This window comes from Cibotium barometz, chromosome 20 (assembly GCF_041138505.1).
Source record: "Cibotium barometz isolate CiBa-2024 chromosome 20, ASM4113850v1, whole genome shotgun sequence".
Taxonomy (NCBI): Eukaryota; Viridiplantae; Streptophyta; class Polypodiopsida; order Cyatheales; family Cibotiaceae; genus Cibotium; species Cibotium barometz.
Window position 1 is genome coordinate 31,768,728 of NC_141065.1, and position 22,882 is coordinate 31,791,609.

General features: G+C 45.5%; 1 protein-coding gene across 3 annotated transcripts in view; it reads right to left on the reverse strand.

The window, feature by feature from the left end:
- Positions 1–22,882, reverse strand: part of LOC147627792 (protein CYCLOPS-like) — a 77,189-nt gene that overhangs the window by 32,616 nt on the left and 21,691 nt on the right. For all 3 annotated transcript variants that reach the window (XM_086814764.1, XM_086814765.1, XM_086814763.1), the window contains exons 4-8: positions 11,033–11,091; positions 10,154–10,797; positions 9,385–9,431; positions 9,180–9,231; positions 8,956–9,013 (exon numbers count right to left, since the gene is read on the reverse strand). In XM_086814764.1, coding sequence (XP_086670890.1) covers positions 8,956–9,013; positions 9,180–9,231; positions 9,385–9,431; positions 10,154–10,797; positions 11,033–11,091 — 860 coding nt within the window. The remainder of the gene's footprint in view (positions 1–8,955; positions 9,014–9,179; positions 9,232–9,384; positions 9,432–10,153; positions 10,798–11,032; positions 11,092–22,882) is intronic.

Consider the following 22,882-nt stretch of genomic DNA (forward strand, 5'->3'; position numbering starts at 1 on the left):
TATGTACACACACACGCGCACATATATATATATATATATATATATACATACATACATACATACATACATATATGTATGTATGTATGTGTATGTATGTATGTATGTATGTATGTATGTGTGTGTGTGTGTGTGTATATATATATATGTGTGTGTGTGTGTGTGTGTACATACAATATATATGTGTGTGTGTGTGTGTGTGTGTACATATATGTATGTACACACACACGCGCACATATATATATATATACATACATACATACATACATATATGTATGTATGTATGTGTATGTATGTATGTATGTGTGTGTGTGTGTGTGTGTGTATATATATATATGTGTGTGTGTGTGTGTGTATGTACATACATTATATATATATATATATATATATATATATATATATATATATATATATATATATACACGTTTTTTATTATTAAAAAAATGGCGTTTTTTATTTTGGCTTGATAAAAACGACGTATTATACACGTATTATACTTTGCCGTATTATACGTCCCGTCCCGTACCTGGCTGCTATGGCTGCAGGTCCGCTTTAGAAAACGAAAGGCAAGTAACGGCGGCCTCGGTCGGGGGAGACGAAGCGGCTACCATGGAGTCCTCCTGGGGGCGAAGACCAGAAGAGGCCGAAACTTGCCGATAATAGAAACAAGCCCTGAAGTTGAAGGTGTTGCCGGCGACCAAGGAAGAAGGGGGGGGCGACAAGACTATAACATGAACAGAGGGGGGGGGAGGAGGAGGGGGGAGCTCTTTGAGCAAAGAAGAGGGAAAGAAGGAGGAAAACGGGGGGAAGGGGCGCAGGAAGGAGGAGGAGGCGCCTTCTGTTCCTCTGGCAGCATCTTTATGCCTTTCTTTGACCAATGTGCTTGTTCTTGATGGTACATGTTCTTCATAGCTTGTCACATGTGTTAGATTTAATAAATGCACACTCAACCTTATGCAAAAACTAGACACAAGGTAGTCAACAAACAAGTATGCATCATTCGCATCTACTAGGTATTCCAGGTATTGGTCAGGTAGTCTAGAGCCCAGTGGACTATCACATGCCATAAATCCAAGGATTGTCCACACATCAAAAACAGCACACAAAATCAAAGAATTTCAAACATACATCAGTATGCAATGCACAAGTAATGATCCTCCTGTTCATGGATTGTCCTGTCTGGTTTCATCGAAACCGCGTTGAGCCATCTAGCTCCCGAGGGAAACCGCTCAGACTATCCTCAAGGCCATCTCGTCACTAGGACCGCCGCCTGAGAGTTCATCGATAGTCATCTGGGCCATCTGGTCGCATTGTCCGCCCGACTATGAAATCCAATACAGTCATATGGGCCATCTGGTCGCAATGACCACCCGACTGCGAAATCCAATACAGTCATCTTGGCCATCTGGTCGCAATGACCACCCGACTGCTAAGTCCAAAATATCTGGCATCGTTGCCGTCCAATGGGTCTTTTGGCATCGTTGCCTCCCATATACAAAAGTTGTTCCTTGGGCTTTCAGGCATCGCTGCCACCCAAACTAGAGCATGTCCAATTAACCTTTAGATATACAACATAATGATCAATTTCATTTCAGTATAAATATATACGATGAAGAGGGCTAGGTGTACAATCCCTCCCTCTTAAATCTGTCTTGATCACAAGACGTTTCAAGCCTATACTTCAAATAGATCTGGACCAACTCCTTCCTCATAAGCTCGAAGAATATCTGGGTAGTCCTTGAAGTACTCTTCCGGCATCCATTTTGCATCCATAGGCGAATAGTTCTTAAACTTCAAGAGGAATTTCCTAACCACTATCCTTCCTCTTTTTCTCACAGAATGGAATACAATATGTTCCGGCTGTAAGATTTCTTCTTGTTCTTCCACTTCTTGTGGATCCTCCAATACAGGCTGCTCTAGGGATAATCCTATATATGGCTTCAATAAACTAACATGGAAGGCATTATGTATCCTCCAATGATCTGGAAGGTCCAATCGATAACATACATCGTTGATCTTCTTAGTAACATGAAAAGGTCCATAATATCTAGCGGCAAGCTTGGGTTCTTTGTGCTCCTTAGCTTTTGACTTTCCAAGTCTTGCTTTTTCAAATCGCAATAACTTAGACTTCATGTATTTGACAGATGGCTCGTGCACACACACACACACACACTTTTTTTTTTTTTGTGGAATCATAAGTATATTAGATTTACAAGATGACTATCCAAAGTAGATAGTCTCAAAGTACATCAACTGAAGATGTCAATATAAGACAAATATACATCATGATCTATTTGGTCAACCTGCATGCAATCGAAGAAAGATTGATGCAGGGAGTACCGAAAGAAAGAAAAAGCAGAAAAAGCCGCATCACCGAAATCTCCATGGTTGCGAACTTTCCATAGTGTCCATAAAGCCCAGTAGCGCACCCATGAGAAGAAAAGAGTGAATTCTGGTCTGGGCAAATGAAGACCAAATAGCCAGAAAAACTTTCCAAATTTCATATTTGGAAATCTAGCCCGCAGAAGCTGGATGATAGGAAGAAAAAACTGACGAGAAGAAGGACAGTTCCAGAAAATATGAATGGCTGTCTCCCTGGAAGCAGAGCATCTATGGCAAGTGGATGAGGATATATGTCTGCGTGCCAGAAACTGTCCTGAGGGAATAACAGCCAAAAGAACGCGCCACAAAAAAAGCTGTTGTCGAAGAGGAAGCTTCGAATGCCAAAGAGATCGCAATCGTCTTTTCCACCACAAAGACGACCGATGCATATGCCAGAAGAGATTTTCCCGTTCAGAAACCCAAGGCAATGGCAACAAATGTTTATACAGACCAGCAACTGTAATATCAGATAGCCTCAAGGGATGGCATGAAGAATCAAAAGAGAAGATAGTCCAATCCTGTAGGCGATCTCGAATTTCCAACAGTGGAATTGGCAAAAAAGGCTGAAGCATCTGAATTATATCACGCCAAAGACGACGATAGTGAGGTCCCAAGCCATAATGTGCAGCAGCCTGTGGAAAAGAAAGAGGGGAGCCATCAGGATGGATGACATCTCCCACAGAGGTAACACCCTTTGAGTGGAGAAAATATGAACGCCGGGGTTCTTGCACCGCCAGGGGAACTGAAAATGCTTTGGACCAATGGATGCTCTCAGCGCGGAGAGAGTTGCCTTGTAAGGAGTCACGACCATTCCATTTTAAATTTGAAAGGACAAGCTTCCAATCAGCAAGTAAGCCAGAAATGAGAGGACAGCCCTTAATTTTGCCAGTAATGTAACCAAGAATAAATTCCCAATGAGTAGGTTGCCAATGGCCAAAAGCCGAAGTCGTCAGATGAAGTAATAAATGACGGATCATCGCTGTCCAAGACTGAGTGCCTTCCAGAAATTGAAGCATTAGTTTACCTCTGTGGGCAAGAATATGCACCTTTAAATTAAGGATATTCAAGCCTCCATGCATTTTAGGGGTACACAAACGATTTGCCGAAAGCAAACGTACACTCTCTTTCCCCTGCTTCGATCTCCAGAATATCTCCAAGATGGTGGACATAAATAATTTCAACTCCCCCTGAGAAAACCTGATGAGAGGAAGGTAGAACTGAATATAGGCAACCAAGATGGATTGGAGAATCCGTAAACGAACATGCAAAGGCCATGTTGCAAGTTTCCAGTATTTCAACTTTTTCTTGAGCTTTGCCAAGACCCAATCTGTTTGTTAACGGCGAGTGACTGTCCATCCCAAAGGATATCCCAAATGCCGAATCAAATGAGTGGAGTGAACTATTTCCCCTGGCCATAGCAAATTATGCCACTGTTTTGAATGCAAAGGCAGCAATTTAGATTTCTGAAAATTGATTTGTAGGCCAGCCGCAAGTGCAAACAAAGAAAGAGCCTGCATCAAAGTAGAGAGATCCTGATGTGTATTGCGAGGAAGAAAAAAAGAATCGTCAGCATAAGCTTGAGCAACCAACTGACGTCTATTTTGAATGTCCAATCCATGAAGACTGCCAGTATCAACCAAATGATCCATATAAAGAAGCATGGGATGCGTCGCTATAGCATACAAAAGAGCACTTAAAGGGCATCCCTGCCTAACTGAACGATGCAAAGTCCATGATTCTGAGAGATCTCCTGACAATATACAAGCCGCCTGACTATCAGCATAAAGCCAGTAAATGATATTCTGCATTTTTTCTCCAAATCCCAGAGCACGCATGGTTTCTTGAATGAACCCCCATTTAATAGTATCAAAAGCCTTAGCAATATCCACTTGCAATAATAAGACATCCTGCTGCGTGTATTTGGCATATTCAATGCCGATATAAGCATTTGCAATGTTATCTGTAATGTGCCTGCGAGGAATAAATCCATACTGTGCAGAATGAAGTCCATCATTCAAGTAACCCTTAATGCGATCGACAACCATTTTACTGATAATCTTGTATATCACCGGCATAAGGGTAATTGGTCTCCAGTCTGCCAAAGACTGACATAAGTGTTTTTTAGGCAACAGCTTCACTAATCCTTTTTTCCAGAAAGCTAGCATTTGCCTTGTCTCCCAGGCAATGTTTACCATACGCAGCAAAGGTAATTTGAGGGTGTCCCAATATGCAAGAAAAAATTCAACTGTAAGGCCATCCCATCCTGGAGCTTTCCATCGGCCACAAGACCTGATTGCATCAGACAGTTCTTGTTCAGAGAATTTTGTTTCTAGTTGTTGTGCTTGAGTAGCAGAAAGGATGGGGGATACATGCTGTAATAACTGATGACGTGCATCATACACTTCCATGGCGTGAGAATCATCCTCATCAAATTGAGAGGAGAAATGGGCAACACAAGTCGCAGCCAATTGTGCTCAGGTGGAGGTCCACGTGTCATCTGAAATTAAAGTGCGACATATAGATGCAGCTTGTTTTCTGGAATGTAAACTCTTGAAATTTTTTTTGGAAGAGCAGCCTTTGTCCAAAAGCGCCTGTTGTCGTGCCCGTATCTCCCATTTGACAAGCTTTCGATGATCATTTACCTGAATACAGTGACGAGCTTGACATAAAGAAGTAGCTTCAGCCAAAGTTAGAGAGCGAAGATGACTAAGCTCAATTAATGATTGGCATGTTTGCTTAGCATAAGCAACAGTCTGTCTCCAACCTTTCAGATACTGTTTACCATAATCACGGATGACTGATTGCATGCGAGCAATAAAAGCTGTCCATGCATAATCCAAGTCAATGAAAGATTGAGGAAAGAGTGGCTGACAGGCCTCAAGTATCAGTGCTTTGAATGCATCATGCTCCAAGTAACTATTATTGATGATAAGCAACCTTCGAAGTGGCAATCTGTCATCGGGCATGTCATGCAGATGAACTCTGAGCCATAAGGGTACATGATCTGAATATGTAAATGTATAATCTAGCCACAATTTGGTTGTGAGAGTATCATAATGAAACGGATCAAGCTGATACCATCGATCCAATCGAGCTTTGTAAGTGGATTGAGCATTATGTTGGAAGGTATACCCAGGCATCAGAGGCTGAGATTCTTTCCAAATATCAATCAGATTAAGCGTTGCTACAAAATCTTCCCACGAAGACCTCTCAGTAGCAAGCATATGTGTACGACCGGATGTATTATCACCAGGTTGAGGGGCATTATTGAAATCTCCACATATGAATGCTTTCTGTCTCCAAGGGTACAATTTCATTTGTTGCCATATCTGTCCTCTAGCCTGAGAGGATTGAGGTGCATATATCGATGCAAATTCAAAGATTTCACCCTGAATAAAGCACTGCATAACCATCCATCTGCCTTGGAAGTCATTAAATGCCATGACTGGCTGCAAATGATGTTTCACAAGAAAAAGTACACCGGAAAAGGCATGGTGGCCTGCATAAAAAATATCATAACCAGCATGATGGCCTTGCTGTCCAGCATAGTGATGTTGATTGTGTTCCTGAAGAGCAACGATATCTGGCTGCATATGCTTCAAATATGCCCAAACCATCTTCCACTTTTTAGGGTCACACAAACCCTGTACATTGAGAGTCAAAACTGTGATATATGACATCATATTTATAGTGTATGTACAGCATGAACAAAAAAAGTAGCTCAAGCTTGCATTTCCTCCACAGGGTCTGCACCTCGACCAGGAGGAGGAATATCTATGAGACGGGTGGCTAGCAAGCTAGCAGCCTCTTCTTCGGGAAACAGAGTACGACCTGCAGTTACAGTAGCCCAGGTGATGCCAATTCCAGAATTTTCTTCCGGGGTATGCCCACTGGAGGAGGCTCCATTCCAAGTTCTAGAAGGTAAAGGACGCCTGGGGATAATTGTCCTGCGTGGTGGCTGAGAGGTTTCTTGAAGTATCTTTTCTTTTCCTTTTGGTGAAGAAGTAGAGGGATTAGCCACAGCTACATTCATATCAGAAGAGACTGGCACTTTGCCTTTTTCTTGAGGCATAACAGGAGTCTTCATACTTTTGTTTTTAATCCCTGAAGGACCAGGAGTGTCCTTATTTTGCATTGGGATGGGCAAGGCATCAGGCGGCATCTTATGGAGGACCAGAGGGCATTGAGATGCCATATGTCCAAACTTTTTGCACTCAAAGCATGCACCTGCAAAAAGACCCCATTTGAATCTGAAAAATGCACTCCCCATGGAAACGTTATTTATGGTAACAGCATAAGATTCCAGAGTGGGCTGATCTGTGTCCCATAAAATACAGAATCGATTTGAGTTGCCATTTGGTCTAGGAGGGCATACAACCTTTCCTAGAGATGCTGCAATTTTAGGTAAGAAGGAGGCCAAACATTGGGGGAAGTCCACCACTTCTACCCAAACAGGACAGCGATGCTTAATCAAAGCCTGATAGTCTCTGGTGGGGGACCATGGCAATACATGAACCATCTGTTGTCCATAGAAGAGAGGGGAGTGCTCTAAAAGCGTTTGTTTATGGTGCTCATCCACCATAACGACCTCAAAGAAACCTCTTGCCACATAGTGGACTTTGCGAACAAAACAACCACCCAATGTCCGTGTTAACCAATTCCCGACATCAGCAGCAACGGGCATCCTGCCTGGAAAAAAGATAATCACAACATGCTTCGCATATTCTCGAATGGGATCTATGATTTCATCCACATCCACTGCAAGCCCCACCATAGGAACAGGATCTTTCCAATTCTTGCGTGTATCCTGAAATCCTTCATGCATTACCTCATAAATCAGCCCAGCCTCGGGCGTCTCATGCACAGGGTCATTCTGATCCACAGCCTGCTTTTGTTTTTTATGAGCATAATATTTTGTAGGAGAAGCCATGATGTTCTCTCTCTCTCTCTCTCTCTCTCTCTCACACACACACTCACACACACACACACACAGACTGAGAAGGTGATGTACAGAGAGAAGAAACAAAAGGCAGAAATCGACTGGTTACAATAAGCAGACGCAAAGCACAGGAAGCTAAGAAACGGGTCGCAAGGAAGAAGATGGAAGATGCAGAGAGCAGGTCGCAAGTCGTAGATGAAGAGGCAATCAGGTCGCACGTTGAAATCAGGACACACACACGGGAAGCTTACGCAGGCAAATTGTACGCAGGTGAGAAGCTAGAAGGTCGCAGGTCGCAGGCCAGAAGCGAGCAGGTCGCAGGCGAGAAGCGAGCAGGTCGCAGGCGAGAAGCGAACAGGTCGCAGGCAAGCTGTACGCAGGTCCTCAACTCACACACTCTCTCTCTCACGGGGAGCTACACACACCTCTCACACACACACACACACACACACACCACACACACACACACACACAGTGGCCCCTTAAGTCTTCATGTATATTTGACAGATGACTCATTCACACACATGCACAGTGGCCCCTTAGTCTTCACGTATTTGACAGATGGTTCGTGCACACACACGCACAGCGGTCCTTCAGGCCTTCAGACTGAATGTGTGCAACTCTAATGGCCGGACATCGACAGCAACTTATGCATGTGGATGATCTCCCAGCAGTGGTAGCCGCTCGGCCTTTTATAGTCCCCAAATGTGGCAAGTCAGCTGAGCAGGTGTGACTCAAAACAGACCAGCAGACAGAGTAATAGCTGGCAGATTCGCCCTCTAGAAACAGCCAGGCGGCGGCAGCTAGCGTGGCTGAGACAGGCAGAATTGGGCGGCGCCGCTCAGATGGGCGGGTCCCATCCACTGGCGCCACCCAGGCGGCTGGCAGTGAAATCCGTGGTCCACCCACAATGGCAGAGCCTCTGCACTAGGGCCGCCCAAACTGGCGGGCAGAAGGTGGCGGTGCTGAGCTCTAAAGCGGCAGCAGAGGCTCTGAACCGGCAGCTGTGGCGGCGATTAGTTCTACAGCAGCTGGGCTTCGATACCACTGTTGGTGTTGGTCCCATACAGACAGAGGGAAGATGACAACCAGCACGAAGGGGATTAAGGGAAACACAGGAGTCATAAAGTTTTGGAAAAGCTTGAGTTCTATTATTGTTAATACCTCCTTTTATTACAAGTGATGGCCTTAGGCCCATTTAGTAGCAATGACAAACGTATACAAATAATATAGCAAGTAAATGCGCTCATGCCATGTGTGCATACTTATGTGTACCTATACTAATATAAGAGCTATGTGCTAGACTAAGGTCTACAACCATCATTTAATCCTAACACCTAATGTGCCCCTAGCACTTATTTATGTGCGCGTGTGCACTATCCCTAATATATATATTATGTGATATTATATGCACATTACACCACCACATTTTTCCTAACAATGAGCTCATACCAGCACTCAATTCAAGTATGATCTACTCATGATATCTCTGCTGTGCCTCAGCAATCTCTCAGTTCTCCAGATGGCATGCAGAGTCCATGACAGACAGAGGAAGAAATGGAGCTTCAAGAAGTTTATTACTTGAACTTCAACTTAACAACTCAGAAAAAAAAGGGAAAATGCATTAAAATACATACTTCTCACGGCGTTCCACTCGACGCATCTTAGTAGGATTGGTGCCGTTCAGTCCAAGACCTGCAATGCATTGGGAGTCTTGAACTGTCTTACCATTAACCTAGGCCAATCTCATGAAGACAGTGACAATTGCAGGTACTTGAATACATCTAATCCTAAAGCTCACCCTAAACACAAGGAAATTCAAGCGGCTACATAAATTGAGGAATTCAAGACAGAAATAGACCTGATCTTTCAGAGGAAATGAGAGATCCAACACGTGTGACTTGTCCTGGCTTCTGTAAAACATGAAAACTATCCTGAAACCTTGCTCTAACATCCCCTAATTTGTGGTAATGGCAATATTATTCATAAGCATTATGCATATAATAGTCTTAAGCTCGGTTAGGCATGATTCTCAGTTCTGGATTCACTAATTGACATAATCTTACCTTGTCTAGGGATGAAGCCTTGGGAAATCCCTCAAAGGAGCCATCACCTGAATACAGAGAGAAGAAGATTCAGCATAAATATAAAACAGCATAATCTTCAGAATATGTTACAAAACACAAAATGAGCTCAAAACTAGTAAAGAAAGGAGGGGGAGGTGAGGTGAGGTGAGGGATGGGATGGGATGGGGCATGCTGTCTTCTACATGGATGCCTATTTCAGAGAGAGGTTACCTTACGTGCCATTCATGAAAAAACTATCTCATTGCCCAAACCTGAGAAAATCCTTGTGGTGCTCAACACTTTAAAGCTTGTGATAATGTCGGGCCATTAATTTTATAGATTATTCACTCAATTAATTAGCAGCCAATGAGCTACATAATTGCTAAGCTAAACCTTCAAAGTTCAACTAGCAACTAATATAACACTCAGATACTGCCTCGACATACGAGACAGCAAGTGCCCTCAATGGTATTTGTGCATCAGGCATGGCAAATATTTTCAGTGAGGCTACTGATCTATGCCTACACATCTTTGTGTAAACATGCAAATGCTTGCATGCTAGTAGCTGTGGCATACTATGGGACCTCCCTTCAAAACCTGCTGATGTTCTTATGTTTTTTACACAATAGTTTTGATAACCACACATGAGAGTCATCCATCAAGTCCACGCACAAGTGATAAAACAAAAATGCCTGTGAATGATTGAGCTGCATTGCAATTTGAGTACTGTCATGCAGAAATCAAAAGATATCCTTTTAAAAACCATTACCAGATTGTAGTGATCCTGGACTATGCCCATTGTTCAATTTTTTGAGTGGCTGGTCAACTGCCCCACCCAAATGGGAAGATCGTTTCAAAGTAATACTTCGTGTTGGAACCATCCCTGAATTTGATGGGCCATCACTTAATGCCACTCCTGTAGAGAGGGTCGGTGCCCCACCAGGAGACTCACATGGAGATACTTCTCTTGTTAACGTGACTGACTTTGGATGGCTGATGGCATTATTACCTCCCATACTCAGTTGACTTCCATTTTGTGCCTCTACTTCAGCTGAAATATTCCCAGATGGAGCAGCAGGTCTCTGAGGATCCATCTGTTCAGGACCCAATCCAGAAGAAGGGAATGCTACAATGGTGGGCCAATTCTGGTGGTTCATCTCAATGAGTTTCTTGCGTTCCAAGCTGCCTCTAAGCATGCTGACCATGTTCGAAATTGAGTTCCCAGGTCTGACAGCAGCCCCTGTGTTAGAAGACTGGGTAGCTTGAGGACTTCGTGGGACTCGCCCATTCGCTAGTCCTCGAACAAAAGCACCTAAGGATGCTACTGCTTGATTAAGCCCATGAGTACCCTGTGTAGCAAGCCGATGAGTTGTGTTTGCTGATGGAAAGCCCTGCATTGCTGCATACACTTGTCTGCAGCCCAAGTAAACAAAAGGCAGAAATTGTCAAAGGCACCATGCACTATACTATATCTATATTTGTCCAATGTTTTGGGCTTAAAATCGTCCCCGCCCCCCCCCCCCCCCCCCCCCCCCCCCCCCCCCCCCAAACCCACACAAACACACCCACATGTGCATGCACACAGAGAGAGAATTGATAGCCACACTAGAGGTCCTGTATGCAGCATAATCGCAGCAAGTTTTGTTACCGCAGCTCAGCGGATCTGCTCCGTGTCATGGGTTGAGCTTGCTGAAACCATGGGAGAGCCTGTTCAATGTATGCAAGAAATGAAATAAGTACCCAAAAGTATAGTTTCACCTTGTGTACAAACATAGAATATTACAAAGGGCAGGCAATGGTGGCTATGTTAAGACATTCTTAGTGAAAATCGCTAGCATGATATAATTTGCATGTGCAAGTCTTTGGAAAAAAAATTCTAGGGCTGGATTTGTTGACCTCAAGGACAATGTCCTGGTTTTCTGAACATCATCTGGTAGTAAGATCTATTATCTTTTTGCATTCCATATTGACATAAAAATATTGTCAAACTTGGTACTCAGAAACCTGCTTAGGGAATCCAGATGGATCTTTAACACCATTTTTGCAGATGTTTCTATCTTCTAAGGTGGCATCCTTATGTAGAAACACCAAATAACATACAATAATGGAAAATCATAAATGTCTATAATCAGCTGCTTTCATCGTTTCTCACACATACACACATCCATGACCTACCCACATACATGCATACATTCGTACATATATATGACTTCTCTTAAAAATCCAATCTCTTGATGGTCTCGAGACCCTCAAAAAGACTCTCTGGCATGATACCTCTGTGTGCTGTCATTGAATCTGTCCAAATATTTTTCCAAATTAGCTTCCAACACTGCTTGAGGAAAACCATTGATAGGCTGTCCTCGCCAGGGCACTTTCCCTTGAGAAAGGTCCTACGATCAAACTCCCCCTCAGTAAAAAGGGACACTAGATACTCCTCCAGACGGGAGTGATCACCGGATAAATGTACGGCCAAATCTCCTGTCGGGCATGGTCTTGCTTCTCTGAGTCTAAATCAACCATAAAGGAGGTCTTGCAGTAGTCAGTGACGAGCTCATGGACCCCACGTGTGTGTGTGAGAGGGGGAGGGGGGGGGGGTGTGGGCAGCCTCTATCTGAGAACTGAACTAGTGGCAGTCAATCTCCTCCTTAATCAACACTTCAATATCTGGGTCTTGGAGGAGGCTGTCAGAATATGCAGCGGAAAAGAAGACTGGAACTGAATCAACACAAGACAAGTGCACAGCAGAAAGGAAACGCACAGCTGAGAGAGAGAGCTGTGTAACTCTACTATCATACACAAGAAGATCCGGAATGTACAATGAACAATGTGGGGGGAAAGGGGCCATTATATATGGCCCCAGGCTGCTGGTCGGCCAGCTGTAAACAGCCGACAGCAGCCTCTACTGCCCACGACCAGCAAACAGGGTCAGTTGGCCAGCTCCCTCCAGTCGGCCAGCAGCAGACTCATGTCGGCCAGCATACAGGGGAAAGCCGGGGGCAGCAGAGCAGTTGGACACCCTCCACACCAAGGAAAAAGTGGAAGCGAGGAAAAATGGGGACACCAAAACTGGGTGGGCACACCCACAACGAAGGCCTTGACATAGTGTACAGAAAGGAGATGACTACTAACACCCCCTCTCAGCTCCTGGATGTGGAACCAACCCTAGTGAGCTCGAGTGCCGCCAGAGCATAGCCTGAGGTAGAGACTTCGTGAAGAGGTCCGCTGCATTTTCCTCCGTCGAACAGTAAAGAAGCAAGATGTCACTAGCCAAGATCTTCTCACGAACAAAGTGATATTGTATCTCTATGTGCTTGGTCCGGGCATGGAAAACCGGGTTCCGACGAGAGCAATAGCAATACAGCTCTGGTTATCGCACTGGATGACCATGGGCTACTTCTGTGGAAACCCAATCTCGCCAAGCAACCTCCCCAGCCACACAACCTCGCAAGCAGCACCACAAGCAGCACGGTACTCTGCCTCTGTCGATGACAAGGCAATAGTTGGCTGCCTCTTGCTACTCCATGAAACCGCTCTTGAGCCGAGGGAAAAACTGTAGCCTGATGTGAATCTCCTTGTGTCTGAATCTCCTCCCCAATCTGAGTCTCACTCCATCCTTGGAGTCGAACTCGTTCCTTTGTGTCACCTCCAATGGTGTAAAAGAGTCCAAGATCCTTCATACCCTGCAGATACCGCAAGATCCGCAATCTTGTGTGCCAATGAGACTTCAACGGCGTCTGCATGAATGAGCTCAACAGCCCCACGGGAAAGCTCTAGTCCAATCTAGTGTTTAGTAACCAGATCAATGAACCAACTAGCTTCCGGTACAGAGAGGCATTAACTGCAATGTGCTCCATATGACCGCCGGTGAGACTGAGGTCATCCACATAAAGGATGATCAACGTGACCATGCCGCGTTCCCGAAAGAGATATAGATTGGGATCTGCAACCAATCTCTGAAATCCAGCCCGTAGAAACAAAGAATCAATCTTCTGATTCCAAGCCCTGGGAGCTTGTTTACAAGGCCTTCCGTAACCTATAATCATCCCCTTTGATCCTGGAACCTCAAAGCATCGAGACTGCTCAACATACACCTCCTCCTGCAGGTCACCATTAAGGAACGCAGATTTAACATCCATCTGATATAAAGGCCACCGCTAAGAAGAAGCAAGAGCAAGAACAGTCAGAATCGTGGTGGTCATCCTCACTGTCGGTGCAAAGGTATCCTCATAGTCGATGCCAGGCCGCTGAGCATAACCCTTAGCCACAAGTCTGGCTTTGTGTTTGTCCACCGACCCATCTGACGTATACTTGGTCTTAAAGACCCACTTGACACCAATGACAGACTGTTTCGACGGCCTTGGAAGTTGGCACCAACTCCCAAGTGTTATTCTTCTCATTCTCTGACGGCAAACCTGTATTGGCCAGCTCCCGCTTGATGACATGTTCCACACAAAATCTCACGAAAGCATTTAAAGAAAATTCTCCTTCTTTGTTAACCCGAAGAGTCTTCACCTGCAAGCTAGACTCTTTCTCCACCATCACATGTCACTCCTTGAACCGAGCAAAAGCCTAGTCCTTCTGTGAAAGGAAATAAACCCATGTGAATCTGGAACAATCATCAACAAGCAGCATAAAGTACAAAGAACCTCCCAAGGATGTAGTCTGCATAGGTCCACACAAGTGTGTACCAACTCCAAAGGTTTCGAAGCCCGCCTGCTGGAAGCCTGCTTTGGAAAAGATTCCCTATGCTGCTTACCATGAATGCAAGAACTACAACGTCCTTGCCTGCTACCAACATCTAGCCAACCACCATCTGGTCTTGGAAAGCTCGCCGCAGCACATCCACATTCAAGTGGCCAAACCGAAAGTGCCACAAATCACCAATCTGAGAACCTGTCAAGAGGAGAGTGCGGAGAGTTTGTATATACCATTATCCACGCCGCCTTCCCTAACAACCTGGCCAGTCTCGCGGTCCTGTTGAGCAACAGAATGCTCCTCAAACTCCACCCGGAAGCCAGTCTTGCACACCTCATGCACTGACAACAAATGAAAACCAAGTGCTGGGACGTAAAGAACACGAGAGGAATGCTTCCCTCCTTTGCCATCACGAATGATCTCCATCCGGCCCACACTATGTATCGGTATGTATCGGTATGGTGGAATTGTCGTCAATGAAAATGCGACCTGACTGCCGTTTCAAATCCAGAAAGAAGTCACGGGAAGGAGTCATGTGCCTGGAAGCACCACTATCAAGAATCCATTCCCGAGTATCCTTTAAGGTGAAGCCAACTGCCTCTTCGCTCGAAGAAGATGAAGCATCCGTGTCCAACATCTCCAAGTGCACAAAGGCTGGAGTCTTTGCAGCTGAAGCTGAAGAATCAGCACTCTTCCCAGTCCGTTTGGGACACTTCCTCCAATAGTGATCTTTCTCGCCACAATCATTACAGGTCCTCTCGGCCTTCAGTTTCTCTCGGTCTGAGTCGGGCTTCTTTTCAAAACACTTCTCCGAGGAAGCCTTCCCTTTACTCTTGTTGTTATTAGGGCATTTCGACTGTTGGCCAATTAAGGCCTCAGAACCTCCGCCCTTTGGAGGGTTCATGAATCGCTCTTCCTGGTCCAAGACCATGGGCACAAGCTCCTCCCATGTGATGGTGCTGAGCCTGCCACTGGTAATCAACGAAGAGTAAAAGGCTAAGTACTGAGAGGGCAAATGTGACAGCAACGTTATGGCCATATCCTCGAGCGATATCTCTTTCCCTGCCTGGAGAACTTCCTGCTGAAGAGCCTGCAGCTTGTTGATGTACTCCCGCATCATCGATGACTTTGTAGGATTCATTACCCGCATCTGAACTTCCAAGGAGATTCTCTTCATGGGCGATACCCTGTTGTAGAGAGAAGCCAAATGCTGCCAAATACCTCTGGCCAGCGTCATATGCTTTATGTGGTTGATCACCTGTGGTGTGCAATTGAGGAAGATGAAAGAACAGACTCTGGCATTGACACGATCCCATCTGTGCTTGTGCCTCCCGTTCTTTCCGAATAGAGGGTAACTCCCTTCCTCTAACTCCGGCCGTGGAACCCCAACAACAATGAAATCAACCAAGTCATAGGACTCCAAAACAGATTCCATCATTACCTTCCAAATGCCGTAGTTGTTCCCATCCAATTGGCGGTCCACCGGGAACGTGGGGAGTGTTGGAATCTTCGTGTGCTTCTCAGCCATCTCAAGCAAATCTGCCATTGCAAGGGTTTAACTGAAAAGGGAGGGTGGGTGGGAAAAAAATGAAGAACTAAACTTGCAAGTGGCTGTCCAGCAACAAGGCCCGCCTTTTGCTTGCATCTTCTCTTCCCGTACAGCCGAGACACTACCCAAAACAGCCCTGAAGTCTTGTGAAAGGAGGTGGATGAGATAAGAAATAACAAGTGGCTGTCCAGCACTCAGCCCGCCAAACGCTTGCACTCCTATTTCCTCAAAGCCCAAACAGTACTTCAAACTGCTCCCCTCTTGCTCACACAGTTCCCAAGATCTTCCAAGATCCTAGGGCTCTGATACCATGTCAGAATATGCAGCGGAAAAGAAGACTGGAACTGAATCAACACAAGACAAGTGCACAGCAGAAAGGAAACGCACGGCTGAGAGAGAGAGATGTGTAACTCTACTATCATACACAAGAAAATCCTGGAATGTACAATGAACAATGTGGGGGCCAAGGGGCCATTATATATGGCCCCAGGCTGCTGGTCGGCCAGCTGTAAACAGCCGACAACAGCCTCTACTGCCCATGACCAGCAAACAAGGTCAGTCGGCCAGCTCCCTCCAATCGGCCAGCAGTAGACTCATGTCGGCCAGCATGCACGGGAAAGCCGGGGGCAGCAGAGCAGTCAGACAGCCCTCCACACCAAGGAAAAAATGGGAAACAAATATGGGAAGTGAGGAAAAATGGGGACACCAAAACTGGGCGGGCACACCCACAACAGAGGCCCTGACATAGTGTCCAGATAGGAGATGGCTGCTAACAGAGGCTACCTAGAATTCTGTGAGACTGTTGGTGTGCAGGGTAAGTGGGCATTGCCAAGAGACCCAAAGCCTACAAAGCAAGAAGTGTGACTGCACCTTGGAAACACCTTTCCACATCTCCTGGTATGGCCTGCAGTTCTGGTGGTCCTGGATCATCACAATTGCCGCATATCAGGGCTCCCTTGTTAACCACCATCTTCCAACATATCAGGGACTAAGTGCATGGTTAAGGTAAGAGGCTTCAAACTTTTCTAGAGTTGCTTTCCACTTTAGGACCTTCTACAAGGATTTGGTAAATAGTAACAGTCATCAAGATGTTGATCTTTCTACCTATTAGGGAACTCTGAACTCCCTGTAAACTGTAGCCATATATATGATAGTGATGTGTGTGAACACACTTAAGACAATCCGGGGCACTTCTTCCCTCTTTAGGAGGTCTTTTCCTGTGCATGTGAACAACCTCTTATCCACTTATTGGGTGTCCTTATCTTTTGTACTTGGCACTCATTTAATAATCCCATGATCCACATCAAGTTCTCTCTCTCTCTCTCTCTCTCTCTCTCTCTCTCTCTCGTAGAGAGTGCAGATAGGAGATCATGGTATTCACACATGATACAGTGGCTCACTCAGCATGGTCTTGACATGGATCACCTGCCACCTTTCCACCAGTGGCTCACTCAACATGGTCTTGACATGGATCACCTGCCACCTTTCCACCAGTATGATATACATGCACCATGTTGGAAAAATGGGGGAGAGACAAAGCTAAAAACTGAAACTGAAATGAGAGCAAGACTAAAAAGAAACACAAAGCTTAAACATACCTTGAGATGAGTGTAGACAAGACACAAGATTGATACTTTCATTGATGTGACACCTACAATATATAGGTGAGAAGTACAAGATAGAGCATGAGTGCATATGGGATAAATCCCTGAGTGCCACGTGGCATACACTGAGATGACCAAGACTAAAAGTACTCCTAGTGAGCACTTATTTCCAACACCCTCCTTAAGTGGACACTAGGAGGAAGACAAAAAGACAAGACTATGACATGACAAAAGATAAGACCAAGACAGAGAGACTAGACAAGGATTGAGAGACAAGCTAGAAGACAAGATGGACAAGACTAGAAGACAGACATAAAGACTAATCCACTGAGAGACAAGACATGAGAGACAAAAGATCCTGAGACACCCCTCCTCAAGTGATATCCTCATATGGGTCCACAAGGGTAGGGGACAAGAGTGGATCATAGACAGACAGAGAGAGAGACAATCAGCCAGTAGAGTGGGCCCACAAAGAGAGAGACTTTCAGATAGACATGAGAGAGACTGACAAATAGAAGATAAATGGGGACATAGACAAAAAATGCCAAGAGAATGTGGGTAGCTAATCCACAAAAGAGAGGCATATAGACTGATAGATAAGAGTGTCAAAGACATGTGACAAGATAGACACACAGGATAGACACATAGACAGAGAGACTGACTGATTGTAGATAGACAGAGAGATGGACCTTGATTGATAATCCCTCCTCAAGGGCAATCCTCCTGCTAGAGTGGGTAATGCAGGGGTGCCTCTTGGATAGGGACAAAGATAAGTCCATGTAGACAAAAAGATAGATATTACCCCATGATCTACATCATTGGTGATCAATGGTGGTAGATAGCATGAAAGCATAGACAAATATGAGAGAGATGGGAAGGTCTTACCATATTTGGCAGTGTCTAATCCCGTACATGAGAGACAGATAGATGAAGGGAAGGTCTTACCACTTGCTGAAATGCAAGGACAGTGTCTAATCCCGTACAAGATAGAGAAGTAAATGAAATTCAGTATTGAGATTTTATTTATTTATTTATTTTTTTTTTGTTTATTTTTTTTTTAGAGATAGAGAGTAGACTGAAAATAGAACACTTGATTTCTGCTTTAAATTTGTTGCTGCAGGTCTGGCTGGTCCAATGGACAGCTAACCCACATGTGAAGATGAAGAGGAAATGGGAAATAACAAAGGGGAAAATGCCTTTTGCACAGATGTTGCAAATCAAGTCCAAAATCAGCATTGGAGTTTACCTTCACAAAAGGAGGTGTCGAGCTGATGTCGAGAAGACCAAAGATCCAAAAATGACGAGTTGTTGCATGAGTTGAATATCCAGGAGGTCCACGACTTGAGAAGACATGTTGATGAAGAAGAGAGTGCGGGGGTAGCTGCTGTATGTGCAGCACTAGAGGACAGGCCGGTAAGCTCAAGTAGAGAGGCGGCAGCTTCATGATGAACCCCTGCAGCAGCAAGAAGGAGAAGACGGGCAGTTGTTGGCGCAGATCTGGAGTTGCACGCTGGAGCAGAATCAACAGGCCGAGCAGAGACGGGAGAAGATGGCGCAGCTGACTGATATGACGGGCTGCAACAGCAGCAGGTCGACTACAAAAAGCAGGGCCAGCTAAGCGGCGGCCAACAGCAGAGGCAGGGCAGCCAACAGCAGAGGCAGGGCGGCCTGTTCTGAACCAAGCGACTGCAGGCTGTCGCTTACAGGAAACAGGGCGAATAGGAATGGCAACGGCTGAGTTAGTATGGGTAGAGCTTGAGCTGCCATGGACTGTGGAGAGCAAGAGCAGCAAGTAGATAGTCGATGAGTTGAGGCTATGATGGGTTGAAGGGAGCCAGGATAAACCTGCTCTGATACCATGTTGGAAAAATGGGGGAGAGACAAAGCTAAAAGCTGAAACTGAAATGAGAGCAAGACTAAAAAGAAACACAAAGCTTAAACATACCTTGAGATGAGTGTAGACAAGACACAAGATTGATACTTTCATTGATGTGACACCTACAATATATAGGTGAGAAGTACAAGATAGAGCATGAGTGCATATGAGATAAATCCCTGAGTGCCACGTGGCATACACTGAACCAAGACTAAAAGTACTCCTAGTGAGCACTTATTTCCAACACACCACACATCTAGCTCTCTCACAGTGAGAGGAACACAGTCCTTCAGGAGGATTTATGGCAGCGATACACTCAAGAGACTTGGATTACACCCAGTGAGCCTCTACCGCCGAAGATGCTATACTACAGAGATTAGTTTATGCGTATGTCAGCGGATGGATTCATACAGAGACCTAGATACATGGATGTGTACATGCCTCACAATGCCCGAGTGGCGATTGGCCAGCTCAGAGTGTCATCGCACCAGCTTGAAATTGAGGTAGGTAGGGCAACACGGATCCCCAGAGCAGAGAGGATATGCAGACTATGCCAGGAGGAGGTTGAGAGTGAGGAACATTATGTATGCAGATGCAGAGCATGTAGTGTCATTAGAGAGAGATACACCACCATCTTCAGTGGACATCCCTCACTCTGCCAGATCATGGAGTCCGCAGACCAACACAGATTTGGCCAGTTCTTGCTAGAGAGCGCCACAGAGAGACACTGCTACGGACTCATACCACACGGAGAGGTGGGCGACAACTCCAACTCACTGATTTCTTCCAGAGATCTATCCTAGTGCCTACCCTGACACAGGAGGGGGTTACACTTCATCGCGCTGCGGACCTCCGAGCCAGACGGAGACCGAGAGCATCAGAGGGAGATCACACAGATACGGGCTCGACATCAGTACCATATCCAGGAGCGGCTAGCTCACTTACACTCACACTCGGAGATCATGCTCCGAGGTATTTTTACCTCGCCATCACCTATGTATCAATATTACACCCCCATTATGGTACTGGTTGGAGCTAGACAGATCTGCATTGCATTCTTGACCCTACGCATATAGATTGCATACTGAGCCTCTAGGAGTAGTCCATCACACCCCCCTACTAGCTCAATACTTTCATAGTTTAGTTCATGTTCATTTTGTCCTTTTTTTTTTTCTGAACATCCAGAAGACATTGACAGTTGTACATTGATTTGTCTCATAGGTCGAGTTCGACCTCTAGTAGACGTTAATACAGCTTTCTTTCTCTCTCTTCCTCTCTCTTCCTCTCTCTCTCTCTCTCTCACCAGGAAGTGGAGTCAAAGGAGCAGAGATGTTTGTGTTGGAGCTCAAACGCCATCGAGAGGCTCTCCTACGAGCCAGGTCAATACACCAGGATCCACCCCGCCAGCGAGCCATGAGTGATTTTTTCAGGGCCAGGACCACCCCGGCAAATACGACTAGGACCTCCACTACCCCCTCGGCGAGCCACACGTCCTTCAGGAGGAGTCAACCTTGACATAGCCATAGCACTTTGTCGAGCGAGACGCCCACGCTTACCAGGACCTCATCCACGGCCGCTTCATCACCGGTGGATTAGAGCCATCATCACTCGCCACCACAGGAGATGACTACCCCGCCACTTTAGTTTCTCTATCTTACTACAGCACCCCATGAGAGAGATACTGAGATGAGCAGATTACACCAGTCTTATGCTAGTTGTAGATATTATACACTTTTGTTGTACCTCAGTAGGAGTATTTTCCTTTCATAGCTATTTAGGACTTTTTTAGTCCTAAGATACTTGATCTAAGGAGAGGGCAACACTTCAGCTGATCAACATACATGGATCTACCTGATATACATTTTTCAGTATTTTCCAGTATTTTCTACTCAGTATCATCTCGGAGTCTTATAGTTATGTTCTTATAACTGTAGTTCAATCTGTTTATTGTACTTTTTAGTCTCATTTAGTTGTTCTCTTTGATGAGACACCAACTTCAGATGCACTCTCAGTTCTGGTCTCATAGGCCACTATGGCCTCTTAGAGACGTTAATATATCATTTCATTTCTCTCTCTCTCTCTCTCTCTCTCTCTCTCTCTCTCTCTCTCTCTCAAAGAATTATGCTGATGACATTGTGTTGATTTCAGAATCTAGGGAAGGCCTCTAGAGACACCTAGATGCACTACATGCCTTTTGTGAGCAGCGGGATTTTATTTTTTTCGGAAACAAGATCCTTCTATTAGTTAACAAAAAACAGCCTCAAAAGGCTAGATACAAACTCGCCTCCATGTATTGAACATAAAAGGGGGGAAGGATGCACTTCTCCTCCAGCTGGCTGCTCTATCAGAAGGCTATCTCATACAAGGGGTGGGGGGGGAATAACCCCACAGGTGGTCTGTAGTGCCAAGTGGACTCACCACCACTATCTGTAAGAAAAGGACCAGGTCGCCAGAGCCTCAGGAAGGCTTCCCATGCTTCCACATACGTTCAAAACCACCCTGAAGCTTCCCCGTGCCGGCCGCATAGGGTATGAATGATGTCAAGCCAGATGCTCCTGATGGACTCTGCAGGCCGAGTGTGGGCGCTTCAAGAGTCACACCCTTTTGTTAGGGATGTGCCTCTTTATTTGTACCTTTTGAGACCCTACTTAAGAAGGCCTTGTGTATCAATGAAAACAACACAGCTTTCCACTCTTGGCCTCATATTTACTCATGTATTTAAGTATTAAGCTCTTTAATTATGTTTAAATAAGCTAAAAGCTTACCAGCCAACACTTGTTGGCCAATGGAGGATGGCCAGCTCAGTGGGTGTGATGCAGCCACCCACAGCACTGCCTTTGGGATTGTCCCAAAGTGCGATAGGTTTGGCAAAGGATCCTTCGCCTATACACGTCGGTGTGCGGTCCACGCGCTGTGTACTCACACATGGGGGGCAGTAGCCTGTTGGGTTACTGAGGCCGTCCCAGCTCTTTTCTACCTACGAGGAGGCAGCACGTGAGCAGGTTCTCTGACTCGCACTGCAGGATTGATACAGTTCCCATGCCCGAAAGATCGACAGAGCCCTGGTCTCCGGGCACCAATCTGAAATGGGAGATTATCAACAGTATAGTTGCACATTTGCAATGAGGCCATCGAGGGTACTCTCACCCCTCCAATAAAGTCCATCTGCTCTATTTGGACCGACATCATTCATACCCTCTGCGGTCAATGGGGTGTGAGGCTTTCGTGCGCACATGGCGCACGGGTCCCTTTCTCATTGATCAGGCCAGCAAGATTACTTGGCATTACAGCCGGTTTGGCTCCCCACCCCTCCCCCCCCCTCAAAAAAAAAAAAAAAAACCTGCACGAGGTAGTTTACATCCAGCCATGGAGGGAAATACCCCGTACCCAGCTTGTTATTTGCCTCCTGTGAGGGTTCTGAGCATGAACATCTAGCCCTTGGGCTGTTATTTTTAACTAATAGAAGGGTCTCTTTCTCAGAAAAAAAGATAACCCACTAGACTCGGTCTCCTTAGCTTTGTGGTGGTCCTCTGCGGCACCTTGAGCCTGTCATTGTCGATCCCAGTCAGGCTTGATTTCCAATCTCATGCGTTCTAGCTCAAGCGTCCAATGATACTTTCGTTCCAATCACTCGTCTTGTGGGTACTAGGCTTACTTATCTGCATGAACATCTACATCATAGAGGTGCTAACAAACTCTTCACTAGGGTGGGTGTCTGTGATGATGGTCTTTGTGGAGTAGTGTCCCACAAAGATCCCTCTGGCAAACTTGGAA